Source organism: Tyto alba, unplaced genomic scaffold (assembly GCF_018691265.1).
Source record: "Tyto alba isolate M040663 unplaced genomic scaffold, T.alba_DEE_v4.0 Super-Scaffold_45, whole genome shotgun sequence".
NCBI classification, from domain to species: domain Eukaryota; kingdom Metazoa; phylum Chordata; class Aves; order Strigiformes; family Tytonidae; genus Tyto; species Tyto alba.
The window spans coordinates 4196150-4213273 of record NW_024881321.1 but is presented as its reverse complement, the minus strand read 5'-3'; the positions used below and the strand labels follow the sequence as shown (position 1 = coordinate 4213273).

Here is a 17124-nt window from a genome sequence, read left to right as displayed (position 1 = left end):
TCTAAGGATTGAGTTGACTAAGAACAGCAATTCCAACATGGACTGGCAAGATCCAGATTTTATTGCTGTATTCTGCTTTCAGTCTATCTACTGGAATAGCTGATGGTGCTTAGAAAATTGTAGGCCTTATTTGCAGCTGACCAGTTGGTAGAGAAGCTGTTGTTTGACTTCAGAATCAGAGCAGTACTTATATAAAACACAGAAGCTTTATAGCTATATATATATATCTTTTTTTCTGTGGGTGGAAGAAATTAACACTGTACAACTGTACCTTAGGGTGCTCAATTCTTGCCTGTAAACAAACAGGGTGAGAAACTTCTTAGTACTGAACTCATGTTGCTATAATCTTGTCTTTACACCTGTCTAAAGCTTTTATTATGTTACAGTTTATACTTTGGTGATTTCGAGGGACATTCACAGGTTTTTAGGAAAGCATTTACAAATCCTGAAGCTAGTGAGTTTGTAGAACACTTGCCCTTTATACTACAAGTTTAAGGACTAAAAAGCTTTTTAAGAAAAAGGAAAAATAATAATTGGGAAGCCCACCACACAAAATGTAGCTACGTGGGTTCCTTCCATTCAGAACAGCTAGTGATGAGAAGTTCTACTGGTGTAACTGTTGGGAGTGCAAGTTTGTTTGGTTTGGGGTTTTTTTGCTAAAACTGTGTGAATAGAACTGGATTAAAAAATGGTTGTGAGAACTTTTTAATGTTAGCTGTAACTTTTGTAGGCAAGCAATGCAGGCTATACAAGGCCTTGTTTTCACACTAGGGTCCCGTGGCAGTTCAGTTAGGAAGAAGAAGAAAGTAGATTTTACAGTTCATTCTAAATCGAGAAATTACGCTGCTCTTCATACGTCCTCGTAAGACTCCAGTTTTTGCCTTGTTTGAGATTCATTTTGCTACTTGATTGCTTTTAAACCTCAAAACCTTGCTATTTAGAGAGACCTTCTGTCTGAGGAAATTAATTATTAAAATGTTAAAAGCACAGGGCAGAAATATTTCTTGTGCTATTCTGCTCAAATATTAATGTAGTTCTTTGCTCATTCTTGCTGCCTCTTGTTGCTTTGAAGCAGACCAAATAGTGGAAAAGGTTGAAGTGTGGAAGTGTTGAGTAATGTTAGGGGAAAGCTTTTTGTTGAACTCCTGCAGGGAATAAACTAGAGAGTACTTTGGTGCCATCTGCACACATCGTTTATAGGAATAAAGCCATCACAGAAATTATCTGTGTGAAATCCAAATGAGTGTTGAATTGGGTTCCCCTATTTTGAGCTTCTTTTTCTAGGTTGCTTCACTGGTTATTATTTAATGACATCAGTAAAAATGGGCAAAATGGAAAGAACAGTGCTTTACACAGATCTGTGTTGATATTTGTGAATCTTAAATAATATTGAAATGTTTTTGCTACTGGCAACATATATCTTTATTTCTTTTAATGTCTGAAACATTGGGAAGCTGAGTGTAGCTGACTCCTTTTGCAATTTAGTATGCTTTTCTCTATTGTAATCAAAGCAGCATAGTGCTCCTTAAATTAAGGAGGAAAAAAATAATAAAATTTTGTGGTATATCTTCCTCTGCAGCAAATTGCACAGAGTTTAAAGGAGGAACAGAAGAAACTGCCATCTGAAGCTTCATTTTCAGATGTCCGACTAGAAGATCCTGAGTCCTGCAGCTTAGTTAAATCTGGTATGAAGTATATATTACATTGTCAAATTAATATGTAAAGCTCATGGAGAGCAAGCATTAACTTGAACCATCAGTGAGAAACTTGCATGTCTTCGAGGGTTATTTTTCTTGAGAAATTGTTAAGAGATTCTGAGAGTTGAACTTTGTCTCAAGGTTCTTAAAAACTTTTTTTTTTTTTTGGGGGGTGAGAAACAATTTAATCTTGTTTTGGTAGCCTTTCTGCTTCCAGTGCAGTCCATTCTGTGAAGCAACTACTTTTGTAGCTGACAGCGTATCTAGGACTGTCATTGTGTGTACCTTTACCTGGGAAGGCAGTGTCTTCATTTGCCTGTGTTTCCACTTACTGAAACTAGTTAGTAATTTTTGCTGTTTACAGCAATCCAGAATTTTTAAGTATGTGGCCCATGTGCCTGTACATTACAGTGAGCTGGAAGCAAATTCCATACAGTGTGGCTCTTCTGATGCCCGTTATTTGAGTGTTACAACTGTTGACATTTTTGTCTAAGACTCATGAAGAATTGTTTTATCATTATTTGAAATGGTAGAGTGTTATTTTTGTCAACAGCACATTTGTCAGCTCTTTGTCAGTTGTTTCTCATAGTCCTTTTGATCACCTGGTCATTTCTTGCTTTTGGCTTGCAAGGCCTGCAAAGGTCTTTTTGGCTGTTTCTAGCTGGACTCCACAAATTCCATTGAGAGGGGAGTCCATCTTCCTCCAAACCAGTTGTGTGTGCATTCAGGAGATGGAAGGGAACCTATTAGTGTAATTTGGAGATAAGTGTCTGACATAATTGGGATTATTTGTCCTTCAGAGGCATCTCCCTCCCACTTCAGTGCCTGCAGGAGTAGCTGAAGTGACTAATAAATAGCCTAGGAACCTCAAACTGTCATCTCAGGTTTTACAGGCTTTCTAATTACTGTGACAATAAATTTGTTGTTGCAAAAGGTAGAAGGATATTGCTGAATTATTTTAGACAATTCCCTCATTGATCACATGGACACTTCACAAGTGCTTATTCCATCATCAGGTAAAACTTTAAAAGTACTTTTTTGAATGGTTGCTAATTGGAACCAGAGTTCTGATGCTATTGACTCAGCTGCTTCCCAGGATTTAATGACAAAATGAAAATAACAGAAGACTTCTGCTATCGGGGGTTGTGAAAATCCATTCTGAGCATACAGAATTATTGCAAAGGTTACTCAGGAGGAGCACTTTTTTATGTTTACAGCTCCCTCATGACAAAATTGGTTTTGCCATTATTTTTGTGGTTATTAACATTATGTTTAAACTCTACACTTTCTGCAACTGTTTAATCCATGTAGGGTTATCCCCAGCAGAAAGGAAAGCAGGAAGAAGTAAAATTGATGGGATGGGTTATTTTCCTTTTTTTTTTTTCTGAGCATCTCCTGTAGTTCCATGATCACTAACCATTTTTTTTTTTCTATTTTCTCTTATGCTTTTTTTTTTCCCAGTAACTGTTTGATCATTTCAGCTGTTGAGCTAAGTTGGAGTGTCATTGGAGACAAGCCTGTACAATAAACTCATTAAAAAAAGTCGAGCTGGGCCATGCCTGAAAGTGAATTCAAGTCCTTTTCAGGCATGTGCTGCTCACCAGTAACACTGACCTGCTCAGAAAGAGGAAAAAAAAAAAACCTCACCTGTTTGGTTGAAATAAAATATGCCTTATTACTATGGAATCAGTATGAAGTGCAGTCAATATTGCAGTTTCCTTCAGTTGAAAGGACAGTTGGGCAAGTTTTTCATGTGTGCATCTTATTTCCAAACAGGTTCAGCAGAATCCCTTAATCCCAGGCACCAGACCACGATTTCACCAGCAGATCTGCATGGAATGTGGTATCCTACTGTCAGAAGGACTCTAGTGTGTCTCTCCAAACTGTACAGATGTATAGATGTATGCAAACCTTTTTTTAGATAATACTTTTTAAAGTGAGATTATTAAATGTCTAGCACCACGTCTAAATATTTTAGTGCAAATTATGAATGGACAATTACCAGCCTCTGTTATCTCTTAGTCTTTTTACTGCTATCTTTGTGTAAAACAAGTGAACTGGCAAATCTAGGTCATCATTTCCAAGACAGTTTTGTATCTGTAGAATTAGAAAAAAGGCACTGGTTTGTAGATCTGTTGCTTTTGCTATTACAGAAATACTTCAGTGTCTGATGCCTGAGGTACTTACCGCACCAAAGTTGAGGAGTGAATAGGACAAGAAAGAATAGGAAGTCCTGAGTTAATCAGAGAATTATTTTATGGCTGAAATTGCTGGGTGAACATGTTTCTTGCTATGTGCTTTGCAGGACACCAGACAAGGTGATGTTTCTGGTCTTAAAAACAGTGATTTCACTACTACATTTTGGAAATGTTCTCAAAAATTTTTTGTGGCACGTCTTTTTTACCTTTCAAAATGTAGGAGACATTTCCAAAGTTTAAGACAGCAGGAATCTTCACGTCTAGCAGAAATAAAAGCGGTGTTTACTTCACAAGTATTTTGAGGCTTACCCTTTAATCTGATTTATGTCTGTCACCTAATAGCGTAAAAGGCTGGTGTCTGAGAAACATAATGCGAGTGTTTTTGCTTTTCTGTATGTGTTGTATCTTTACTAGACACATTTAATGCATTTCGAAGTATTTTTGATAGGTGTTATGTGAAACTGCTACCAAGATGCTATTTGCTTAAAAAGAAGCTGGAAAATATTAATACTTCATTGCTTAATATATCAATCTCATTAAAGATAAATGAGTATTTGCCCTTGTTTTCAGTGAGACCTTTGGAGATGAGGTCGTTTTTGCGTTGTTTGCAAGGCTCGTTTATAGTGTGCTTGCAGCCTGATTTATTTATTTTTTTTCACTGAGAGATTCTAGCAGCACTAGCACGTCTTGCCTGCACCCTGTAGATGGGAGGAGACACGAGTGAAGGGGGCACTGGCCAGTCCTGGGGCAGTCAGGGCTGTCGTGCACCTCGCTGGCGTGCTGGAGGAGGCGAGCTGCGTTCCTGCGGCTAGCTCACCCCTGTGATCTAGCTGCTGCAGCTGAACGAGTTCCTCCCTCTCGCCTGGGCCACGGCACCTGCCCTCGTGGTTTATTAACCTGGCACAAATGTGAGGTTAATTGGAGTTTGCTTGGGGTTAAGCTCACTTGGATGATCTCAGGTCTATTGCAAGTATAAATTGCACCCGGGGGGTGGTCCCCCTGACGGAAGTGTCTAGTGGGGTTACCCCGTCGCCTTAGGGGTCACTGGCCGTGTCACCGCTCGGGGGCAGAGTCCGAGCTGGAGGGTGGACAGGGCAAGCACAGTACGTACCTGTATCCACTCTGAGTGCTGTAGCAAGCTTTTATGTGTGAACACTCCATCCTGTCTCAGTGCATTTAGGCGACATGTTTGTAGCTGACCAATCTAGAGTTTTACGTGCCGGTAAGCACATCCTTCACAAGCTGCAACACTTAAATTCTACTTAAGCTTTGCGAACGCCTTTTAAAAATTCTACTTAAGCATTGCTCACACCTTTTTTTTTTTTTTTTGGGTCCGATTTCCTCTTCCCTGCAGAGGGCAGTGTTTCAGGGGTTATCGCAAGAGGCCTTGTCTGCCTGCATCCACTCGCTGCTGGGAGCTGCCGATTCGATCAGCAAAAACAAGGTCAGAGTCTGTGCTTTGGGGATGATTTCTTTCCCTCCGCCCTCCCTGTGTATCCAAAGCCATGCAGCAGTTGTTCAGAACGCTATTAAAATCTCAGTGAAAGCATGTTGCTCTGCCCCCAGAGATCTGATGGATTTGCCAGCTTTTAGTTACGGTTAATGTATTGTAAAGCAAAGATAATGATTCACATGCCAGACTATTTGAAAAGGCAGAATACAAATCGTAGCAATCGTGTTTACAGGCTGCTCTTAACTCGTGAATTCAATCAAGTGATACCTAAAGAAAAATTTCTGCTATGTCTCTGCTCCCTGTATTTGTTTTCACTGCTTGTTATTCTTTTCTCATCTTCTCTGCCTCCATTGTTTGAATTTTCAAAAATATTTATAAGTATTAAATTCACTGGGAAGATTTATCAAGTATTCTCTGCTCAGAACTGTCTGTTATCAAAAGGTTTGATCTGGTGTGTTGCTCAAAATTCAGTGCAGTTTCATCAAGTCATTTTAACTTTGCTACTTTAAGTAGTTGGAGTAAACCTTTTTGCCTGTAACAGTTCCTTTAATACAAATGCTGTAGTAGTTTGTTAATTTCTGACACCCAGGAAGTGAATTTAAAAAAAAGGAAAGTCTTAGGCTGAAATTGTTGGATTTGTATAAGCAATAAATATTCAATAATGAAAAAAGTTTTAGTTGCTTTTAGAAATGGAGGACTGTTTTGAAGTATTCTTTTGAGTGTTCTTTGAAAAATATCTGTTACATGTAGCGTTTTTAAAAGAAATTCAAACTGCTTTTCCTTCTAGCTTGAGCAGATAACTGTTTCATACGCAGTTGATTGAATTCTACAGTTAATTATCTATTCCAGCACTGTATATTGGATCAGCATTGAATTAAAGTATTGCAGAGAATGAAACTCAACCTACAGTGAACCCTAGATAGGTTGGCCCAGGACTGGAATCTGTACTATTTTGTTCTTGGTGCATGTTAATTTAACATTATCTATTGAAATTGTGCATGTAAGAATAATAATAAAAAAAAAAACAAAACCAAAAAACTCAAGAAACCCTTCCACCACTTTATTTTTAGTAAACATTTCTAATTGTTAAGACCACAGATTTAAATCTAATTTCTTCTTTGCTCTCTTGTCTAACGTTATATCAAGGAAAGATTCTCTTGCAAAATCAAATTTGAATTCTTGTGTCCTCCTCCATTTACTTCAGTGAGCCATGAACTTCAGAGATTAAAAGCAGCATGCAATATAAAGCCATTGCTAAAATAACAAGCAGTGCAAAACCGATCATCTTGGTGATGTGAACTTGGCCTTGTTTTATTCTCTGCATCTGTGCTATACTGTTTAGAAATTAACTAAGCTTTGTGTTTAATGACATGAGAAAAATGCTTCGTAAGACCTTTGCACAATAGCTCAGTTAGACAAGGTTATTACAGAAACATTAGCTGTTTGGCTTTTTTTTAATCATCATAATGATTAAAAAAATTTTAGAACCTCATGTTTTTCAACTATAAATTATGTGAATTACATTAAGTAATCCCTGGCTCTTATGAGGAAGTATTGTATCTTTCAAGTAATGGATACCTGTGCTTAATGTGGATATATAGTAATACGGCTGGGTAATCTAATTTTTCTAAGAAACGTGAATAAAGTCTGCTTCTGTAGAGCAATGGAAAAAGCTTGTTAGTAAGATTATTAGTATTAATTTTGTTACTAACTAGGAACTAATAAAAGTGGAGGTGTTGAAACTTTGCTCTTTTTTTTTTTTTTTTTTCACATGTAATGCATATTCTTTCTCTTGTGATGTAGACCCAAGTTGATGGACAGCTGTTCTTGATAAAACATCTTTTGATCCTTCGTGAACAAATTGCTCCTTTCCACACTGATTTCACCATTAAGGAAATTTCCCTGGACCTTAAGAAAACTAGAGGTACTAAACAGTTGCTGGCTACAGAATGGGATGGGATTGTCCTCCCTTAATGTGCCAGCAAAAGTTCTGGGTTTATTTTATGTTCACTTGCAATGACCTGTATGCTTGTTCTAATCTCTTCTTATCTTCTTATCTTCTTCTCTGAAAAAAAAAAACAAAACCATTCAAGATGTATCTAACAAACTATTTTTGTATGAAATGCATTTGACTGCTTTTTGCTGCTGACCTAACTTGTTTATCTAGTCCTTTTTAAGAACAGCTAAGTAGTCTACATTTCTATTGCACAGAGATGTCTTTCCCCTTTTCTGATCCTTCAAAGGAATATCTTTTGTTACCACTGCTTAGCAGGTGAATTTAACAATACATAGTTGACCGCCTAGAACAAATAAAGATTTCCAAGACCTTTCTGTGAGGTTTTGTTTTGGAAAGGATTTCTTACGTTGCAAGTTCCATAAACAGTATTGTTGAATAGTTTTATGTAGCAATTGTGTCTGCTGCAGGAGGGAAAATAGAGAGTAGTGGCCATGGTCAGATTTTTAAAATTGTACTATGGTTCCTTTTTAAAATGCAGAAAACGCCCCCCCTCTCAATACAAAAGTGAACTGTCAGGCACTTGTCAAGTTTATGGAGATAATGGGAAAAATAATTGGAAGCATGTCAAGTTTCTCTTCTTCCGTTCCAGAAGAGAAAGGTGAAGAAATAACTTTTCTTTCCTGCCATCTAATATGCTGCTGTTTTAACTCTGAAGCAAGCAGTTCTTACACTAACCATTTCACCTGTTGCATTTGAACATCAATGAAACCTCCTACCTGTTGAGTAGTTTCTAGTTGACTGGAGGTTAAAGGGCAAATACATCCTTTTGGTGTCTTGTCCTGGCTGACACATAAGTTTGTTCTCCATCTTCATTTAATTGAATAAATTTTTGTGCCAGCCAGTGCTTTGCAGATGGTAGTGGTAAGTAATGGAAGACACTTTCTTTATTTTGGGTGGTGATGTTGAAAAGATGTACATTGTGCTTAGTTCTTAATGTAGTATAGCATAGGCCAGTAGGGCTTTTATGTTTGGGATGAGTTGTAGAAGAAAAATAACATGGCTAATAGGAGTTTTACTGTGTTCTTGCCAAGGTTCCTACACATAGATTTAAGATTTAATTTGGAATTTACAGACAGAGGGACACGACTTAATGTAAAAGTCATGCTCACACCCCATTTTTTTTTATAGTAGTATAATGCTAAGGTTCATGTAACTGAAGTATACAGTGGGGAGAAGTGACTTTCACACTGACTAGCTCATAGGCTTCTAATCAAGTCCTTAGGCTCTTTTTAGAATCAGTGAAGTTTCCAGGAAAAAGCAGAGGGATCTGTGGGATGATAAATGAATGACATTAGGGCAATAAGCCATACTGAAACTGTATTGATAATTTTCTTTTTCCCAGTTTGTCTAGATTTCAGGTTGACAACATACTGTTAACAATATAGGAATAATTTCATTATCTTGTGTTAACCACAGACATGGTTGATTTTCCTTCTTTGGACTTCTGTAGAGACCATAAACATGAGTGTATATCAACTCCTCGATATTTTGTTGTTTGGTCCTAACTAAAATAATGAAGCGCAGAGGAAGAGAGTGCCAGTTTGAAGTTATTTCATGCAACTGTACTTGGTTTTCCCAGGCAACACGGACCAAATTCTGCATATTGTTCATAAACACTTAACTATATAGCTTATGAAAAGGTTTTCACTTGTAAATATAGTTATAAAAGGAAAAGAGCTCACAAAATTTGTGTGCTGACAGCACTACAGCTCGTATAAGTCATTTGCTAGGTTCATGTGATGTATTTATCTATTTAGACTGTGCAACTGTTAGATCCAGGTTTACCATAGATGCAAATAAAAAGCAGTGGATCGAGCTTTGTGTGCTTCTGTGCACGTGCACTTGTGCATCCACACCTAGCAGTGGTAGAATCATGAATGTTACAGTCCTAATCATGCTAGGTGATTTTTTTGTGCATAAAGGAGTGATTAAAGTTTTTAATTCCTGGGGCTGAATCCCATTGACTCACAGCATGAGTGACTTTCTGGTTCACAGATGCAGCATTTAAAATCCTGAACCCTAAGACGGTTTCAAGATTTTTTCGGCTAAACAGCAACAACGCCTTGATACAGTTCTTACTGGAGGTAATACAGAGTCTTACTGCATTAAGAAAAATCGGGTCATTTAAGCGGGTGGTGATCTCTGGCAAATAAAAAGGGGAGAATTGTTGTCTTCTGTTCAAGGGCACACCAGAAATCAGAGAACATTATATTGACTCTAAGAAAGATGTAGATCGTCATCTGAAATCAGCTTGTGAGCAGTTTATTCAGCAGCAAACCAAACAGTTTATAGAACAGCTGGAGGAGTTCATGACAAAGGTACAAACATGTTGTATGTTCATTAACCTAACCGAGATACTGGTAGGACGGGGGAATTAGTATTTAAATTGGGTACAGGAGAAGCTGCTAGTTCTGTCTGATTAGCTGAAGATGATGGCATTTCCCACGATAAGGTTGTGCTTCCCTTTAAGTTCCAGCAACAAGGCATTTTTGAGATGAATGGATTAAAGGAACATGACATAGCTTGTTTTAAAAAGCAACCCTTATGCTCATTGATCAAGAAGCTTTAACGTTTCATTGAATTTAAACTGGTCTGTGAAAGTTGGCAAGGGCTTTTCTGTTTGCAGGTAAACTCCTACCTTGACTGAATTTGTAAGCTTTCAAAAACAGTCTTGGGTCATGCATGTTCTTGAGGGAGGGGAGGTCTTAGAGTATGGTTGTGAAGTGTGTTACAGTTTTCTGTTCTCAGCATAGGTGCTTGCTGAGCAGGACTTTCCTCCCAAGTCCTGTTTATGACAGAAATTCTTGATAAAAGTTGGTCAGAAAGGTTGGGCATCCTAGGGGATAGGAATCAAAAAGATGTCTTGTTACAATACACTTCTTTCTAGAACCTGTGTGAGAGCTCAGGATTTCTAGGCATCTTGAGAAAACCACGCAGCAGGATCTGTTACTTCTGGGAAATGAAAAATGTGGCGTGGATACTTATGTACTGAGAATAAGTGGCATGACATCCCAGAAACTGGGGCTGCAGCATTGCATGGACATCACGAGTATCCCAGCTGCTGGTTTTTGAGAATTTAGAAGATTACAGTATTAAATTTACTGATACCTGTCATGCTGGGGTGGGGGGCCAGTGGCATGCCTAAAACATAGATGAGTAACCAGTGAGATTGATAGATTGTACAAGTGATCCCAAGGATTCACTGGAAATATGGGGAGTTGGACTAACCTGCTTAAGTATAAATCTGTTTTGAGGTTTTGTATCCATAGGTGCCTAAGAGTCCTTGTAAATTTAATCCCATTTTGAATTTTACTTTCAAGAAGTGATCGTGGCTGGAATTTTGAATTGCATTTCTGTTAAGCTGCTTTCTCCTGCGTGTTGTTAAGTTTTAGGGTACAGAAGAGGGAGAGCAGGGGAGGTTCTGTACACTGCAGTATCGAAGAGACAATTGTTACTTGATCACTTTGTTGTGAATTCAACTGAAAGAAACTTCATTTTGTTGATTGTACTTGTTTTAGGTAGGTGCTTTAAAAACAATGGTCACTCAAGGAGGCCCCAAGTACAGCCTTTCACAGCAACCTTGGGCACAACCAGGTATTTGGTTTGTTTTATACTCATGTTACCTCTGAGGTGCTTGTAGGCTAATAAAGCCACCATCATTTACTACTTTGAGACTTCTTCTAAAAACCTAACAAACGGAGACCCCTCCCGTTCACCATTTTTGGTGGAGCAATATAAGTTGCATTATATGAGGCTTGAGCATTGCAGAATGTCATTTGTCTCTGTGCCTAACTTCTAAACCATAGGAATCTGAAAAGCTGGCCAGATTAATTTGAACGGCGAGACTGATGATTTTGAAAAATTCTAAGTACCTAGCTTTTTCTTGAAAATTCTGGCTTCCATTTTTACCTGTGGGCTAGTTCAAATGTCGTAAGATACCTCTAAATCAAAACCTGACAAACTTCAGAATATGTATTTAATTGGTGCTGTAGATGAGTGACTTGAGTATTCTGAAACTGGCTGTTCTTGCATGAGAGCAGCATTTCCGCAACTGCATATGGAATGTGCTTAAGGAATTATTTGATTACATTAAGATAAAGCTTTTGCTTTTGTAGGAAAAAATGAATGTGCATTGAAGCTTTTATTGTCTGTACATTTGGTACCTACTTCCTTTTCAGTTTTGCTGTCACTGTGCAAAAATAGAATCCAGCTTTGCTTCCCTCCTCTTAAGAATTCAAATGTGAATGCTTCATAGGAACATTTGGAGTGGTTTAGATGTTCCTGGCTTGTTTTGCTCTTCGCATTATGAAGTTGTGCTTCTGGGTGACACTGAGAAATCTGATTATTCCAATTCATACATTGGAACCTTCTGTTGCATCATGTTCTTAAAATGCAAAGCCAGCCACATTCATTCATAATTCAGTGGTGCTCCATGGGTCAGACACTCTCAAGGGCTAACTCGAGCTTCTACTTAACATCTCCTGCTTTTTCAGGAGTATTTTTAATGTTTGTTTGGAGATAATTATGTGTGTAGAGGCAGATCTAAGCAGAGCTTCTGCTGTTGCTTGGAGTCATTTTTCTGGGAAGCAGGAGGAAGCAGGACATTTAGGTACAGTACAAATTGAGGAGAAAAAACCCCAACATAGTATATTAATTTTGGTACTTTAAAGCTATGAAATATATTCTTCCCCTACCCTTTAAGCAAAGATCTTGTAAAATCATTAAAATACCTAGCAATAAAGAAAGAAAGTCTTGTCTGAGAGAGGATTTCTGTCTGGTTGATTCAAAATCCAGATGGCTGTGCAGCCTTTCTTCTTACAGACGTGCCCTATGGTCAGTAAGGAGAATTTGTGATACTCCGTTCTCTTTACTAGCACTGTTTATCACGCAGCAGTTTCTTTTCCAGGCGATTTTTCTAGAGGGGAGCCTCTGTAGAACTTTGTTTCTGTTGAAAGGCTGTGACTTCAGGAACCTGAGGGAGGATGTGGTAGCTTGCAGAAACGGGTTGGATGCACTTTCTGCAGGGAAAGAGAGGCTGATATCTCGAGTAGGTCCCTAAAGAAAAGCCTTGTCTGTCATGTTGTGATCGTGTGATGGGTTGATGCTGCACAGCCCAGTCACCTCCTCTTTCCCTTTCACTCAAATGTGGTTATGATCAGCCCCAGTAAAGTGGAGGTGATACTCTGGAGTGCAGATTTCAAATAGCAGAATGCCGTTTTAGCCTATTAAGCATATTTTCTTTTGCTTTCAGCAAAGATCAACGATCTGGTCTCTTCCACTTATAAGACAATAAAAACAAAGCTGCCATCAACGTTACGAAGCATGTCGTTATATTTGTCCAATAAAGATACAGAATTAATTTTGTTTAAGCCAGTTAGGGTGAGTATTGCTAGATGCACTTAAGCACATTTTCCTGCAGGTGTTTGACCTTCATTTAATTAAAGACTTTAAACATGTTTTGTGGGATCATTCACCTTACATTTCTCTGTGTGTGTGGTTATATGTATAATACATCTATATAAATGTATGCATGCATATAAGTGTCTATGTACAGACACACATACACACACGTATCTGTATATCTGTAGAGTTATTGTAGGCTACCAGTTCCACCAGTAAACACGTGACAAATACCATGCACGTGTAATAGTGAACAGACTGTTACAGTCACTGCGGTGTCCCTGATCTGAGAAGCCTGCTGAAAAGACACATGAAATTAAAAAAAAACAAAAAACAAAAACAAAACAAACAAACAAAAAAACCCCACAAAACAAAACAAAAAACCCACTATGTTTTATAATTATATGCTTAGGTTAAAAAAACCCCAAAGAACAAAAAGCTGTCCTGCTCTCCATTGTACTCGGCCTGCGTTACACACACGTTACAGGGAAGTAACTGGTTCTGTTCATTCTGCACATCTTCCACTTGGCACCATGTGGGCCACTGCAAAAAACTTTAACTCTGTCCCAGCCAAAACCAGTGCAGCTTGGTCAGCTGTGCGTGGGCAGAAGCACTGGAGGCAAAGAGGGTGATACAGGTTCAATGGGAGACCTACAGTAAACCCACCAGAAAGAACCAGTCTTGAATTTTAGGCTTCCAGGTTATGTCTGTAGGACTCATTGTTCCAGCTTAGCACGTCTTCGCTGAATTTTTTACCTCAGCCCACGTGGAGTCCTCATGACTCTTTCGGGGCTTGTTTTGGAAGAAAAGCTCTTGAAGCTCCACTGCTTCTCCCTATCCGGTCACTTCAGTAGCTATTCTGTGTACATTGTGATTATTCTGGTTCATGTTTAAGATGGGCATTGTGTTTTTTAATACTGAGTTTTTTCTTCTTTCTTTTAAAAGAATAACATTCAGCAAATGTTCCAGAAACTCCATGCTTTGTTAAAGGAAGAATTTAGTAATGAAGATCTCCAGATCATAGCTTGTCCTTCAATGGAACAGGTATATATTGAAGCTCCCTGATTTTTATCAGTTACTCTTTTGCGTGACTGGTGCATTTTAAACATTAATTTTTTCATTTTTAGTATTTTCAGTGTTCAGGGTATTTACTTATTTATTACCCCACTTAATTCTGGGCTGTATCTGAACTCTAAGGTCTCAACTAAAGGGGGGTTTTGTTTGGGTTTTTTTAATGAATATCCAGTAGAGGTTTTTAAACTGAAGGTGGTGATTGATGTTGCTGGGGATTGAGTTGTACAACGTCATGGCAGAGTTGCCATTTCTGGGCATTGTCTTTTTGGAGACATATCAAAGCAAGTGAATGCACTTTAAAAAAGCCTGTGTGTGTGAAGGCAGTCTTGCTTTTGACAGATACAAAAAGCAGCAACTTTTTACCTTTGGGAAGCATGAGAAAGAATTACAGAGGTTCATTTGAAGTAAATTGCATTGGGAAAACGTGCAGATGTTTATGGAAATGTATCCCTACATGATAAGGTCTTTAGTCTCAGAGATGATTGGGGTTAGGAATTCTCTGTATTAGGATGATCTGACAGAAGAAACCAAGTAGGTTTTTAAAAGTCTTGCTTTGACCTTAGTGGTCCAGGGAATGTGGTTAGAATCGTGATTATCCTAGGATGCCAATATTTTAACACATAATCTAGTTTACAGATTAGAGGACATTGCCTGCAGTGCATGTGGCCACGGGGCTGTATAGCTATCCTGGAGCACGGAGTGGGAGTGATGCACTGGAAGGAGGTGGGGTTATCCTAGAGGAGATGGCTTCCTCTAATTGTTTATCCATTAATCCTTAAGATTACTTATACAAACTGAAGCGTATGGGAAACTGTATTTTAATCTGTGAGCAACAAGTATTGCAAAGGATCCCAAATATGTTTCAGGTATATCTGAGGTGAATATTAACATTTTTTTTTGCCAGCGTGTGTATTTATTGGCGTTCCTTGACAACACGTGAAGTCATCTTAGAAACTTTGAGACAGTAGGTTGTGACAGCTGAAATGACTAGTCAGCATAGTCAAGAATTGCATTTTAAAAAGCCTGTGAGTAGACACTTGACTGGAAATTTTGGCCAGTTATTTTGTAGTTCTCCTGATTCAACTAAGACTCTGTGTGCTTCCCGGGAATCCTGTTTAAAGGTTAAAATGTAGGGCATCAGTTCTGAAACTTAGCTGCTCTGTCTAATGTAGGCTTTCCTTTTGTCTTTCAGGTGAACTTACTTTTGTCGATGTCCAAGTAGCCCAGCAGTGAGGCTGCTTGAAATAGAGCTTCAGCTGAACGCCAGGCAGCGAAGGGAATGCAAACACATTTGCTTGAAGTAAACGAAGGATCCCACTGTGCAGTCCAGTCAGCGTGGTAACTAACCAGGCTGCTTAACCCTGTTTTAGGAAGAAAAAAACAAACAAAACCAAAACAAAACCCAGTCTTACTGATTTGTTAAAGGTTTTCCTGTTCATTGGCTTGAGAACTGGGGAGGAAGAAAACAAAACAAAAAGCCCTTTGCTGATCAGTCTTACGGAAGGTCAGTTACTGCCTTATCCAGATGTTTTCGAAGTTGAAATCCTTGGGTTTTTTATGTAAAAACATTTCTTGCTTTCCTTTAATAAGCATATGTATGCAGTGAAAAGCCGCACTTTCAAAGGCACGCTGGAAATAACACGCAGGGAATCCAGTAGGAGTGGTAGTAGGTATTTGCAAAGCTTGGAGATAAGCACATCGGTATGACAATTTGACTTAAGCAGACATGCTCTGATTTTTCTTTAGCTCCCCCCCAAAGTCCTGGTAATTCACCACGTGCTTGAACATAATTCAGAGGTTCCTTAGTTGGGAAAACTGTTTCCTGCATGTGAAGCATTTCTTGAAACACTGGATGTGCTGTTTTTCTTATACTGTTGTGATTGGGAGCTGCGAGGTCAGACTTGAAGTTTCATGCTCTCACCTTCCTCCATGTAAAAAAAAAAAATCTCACTTCCTTGGGATTTGCAGTGGAAAGCTGTGCAATATAACTTCTCTTGTTTCTGAGGGAACTGCATGTTTTCAGGTGCTTTACAGCAAAGCTTAGCATTGAGATTCTCAGGTACTTAGTTTTAGGTTAGAGCTGTGTTTTTTGCCTTACCTAAGGTCAGATGGTGGTGTCACGTTGTTTAAAGTGGGAACTGGGACTAGAACTTTTACGGCCTTTATGCGCTGGAGTAAGTGCTGATAAGGGGGTGGGGGGATGCCAGAAATTGAATGTGCAAGCCTGTCAGATCAACATTGTAAACAGAGGATAGGTACTTGGTAACTGGTAAATAATGCACACTGCTGAGTGTACATTAATTGGTCGTTATTTCCGAAAGCTGAACGCTAAACACTTGGCCGTGAATGGAATGAAACACTACAAGCAGCTTTAGGGTGTCTCAGTGTGTAAGTCTTTACTGTGCAGCCCTGCAAATGAAAAATGTGGTGACTTACATAGCAGATTTTTTAACTTACGTATAAAGCCTGTTCTGTAGTTTTAAATACGTAAAGATTTCCATGCACATAGGTGGTGTTTTGATTCAGTAGTTTTCCTGTTAGAAATCACATGGCTGGAGACTGAGATGGTAGGATTTGATGCTACCACAAGACGTGTTGCAGCAGTGGTGCTGAGGTACATAAATGGTACTCACAGGACCTTACATGACTCCTTAAAAATTATCTAAAGGAACTAACAAGGAGGAAAACGTACCCTTTCTTTTTACTTATGTAGAAATCCAGGCTGTAAAATAATGTCCAGTGCATTGTAATATATGTATATTTGTTTTTTATAAAATTTTACAGGAGGACTGCATGGTCACTGTACAGAGTTATGACTGACTTAATACAGACCTTGTACAGAAAAGACGTGAAGGGTAAACCATTGCAGTAGTCACTCTTGTGCTTGGGACCTTTTTCTCTCCTAGAGTACCCAGACAGCCCTAGCACAGCTGGTTGAAAGATTGGAAGAGCAATCAGTTTATACAGCCTGTTTGCTAAATGAACATTTGTTTAAACATGTACAGTTTCAGATATTTACGTTTACAAATAGTGTAAATACTTTCAAAAGATTAATTTAAAATGCTTTATATTATCTGACTAGAAACTTGCTGTTTTTAATTTTTTTAAATAAAAATGTTGCCTCCTATTTTGGTCCAAGAGTAAAGCTTTATTCTGTATCCTGAGGTTTGTCTGTCAAGATAACTGTAATACAGAGACAATAAACATCCTGTAAGCACAGGCAGTGCATCCCTGAGAAGTGTTCTTTTTTAGCAGAAAGAGAATTGACTTTATTTGGCACAGATG

At 38.5% G+C, this 17124-nt stretch overlaps 1 protein-coding gene across 1 annotated transcript in view; it reads left to right on the top strand.

The window, feature by feature from the left end:
* COG3 (component of oligomeric golgi complex 3) overlaps positions 1 to 17067 on the top strand; it is a 31773-nt gene extending 14706 nt beyond the window's left edge. The window contains exons 14-23 of the mRNA XM_042805987.1: positions 1580 to 1685; positions 3474 to 3598; positions 5250 to 5339; positions 7152 to 7272; positions 9361 to 9449; positions 9549 to 9683; positions 10884 to 10959; positions 12617 to 12744; positions 13711 to 13809; positions 15032 to 17067. Coding sequence (XP_042661921.1) covers positions 1580 to 1685; positions 3474 to 3598; positions 5250 to 5339; positions 7152 to 7272; positions 9361 to 9449; positions 9549 to 9683; positions 10884 to 10959; positions 12617 to 12744; positions 13711 to 13809; positions 15032 to 15061 — 999 coding nt within the window. The 3' untranslated portion in view covers positions 15062 to 17067. The remainder of the gene's footprint in view (positions 1 to 1579; positions 1686 to 3473; positions 3599 to 5249; positions 5340 to 7151; positions 7273 to 9360; positions 9450 to 9548; positions 9684 to 10883; positions 10960 to 12616; positions 12745 to 13710; positions 13810 to 15031) is intronic.
* Positions 17068 to 17124: the final 57 nt, after the last annotated feature.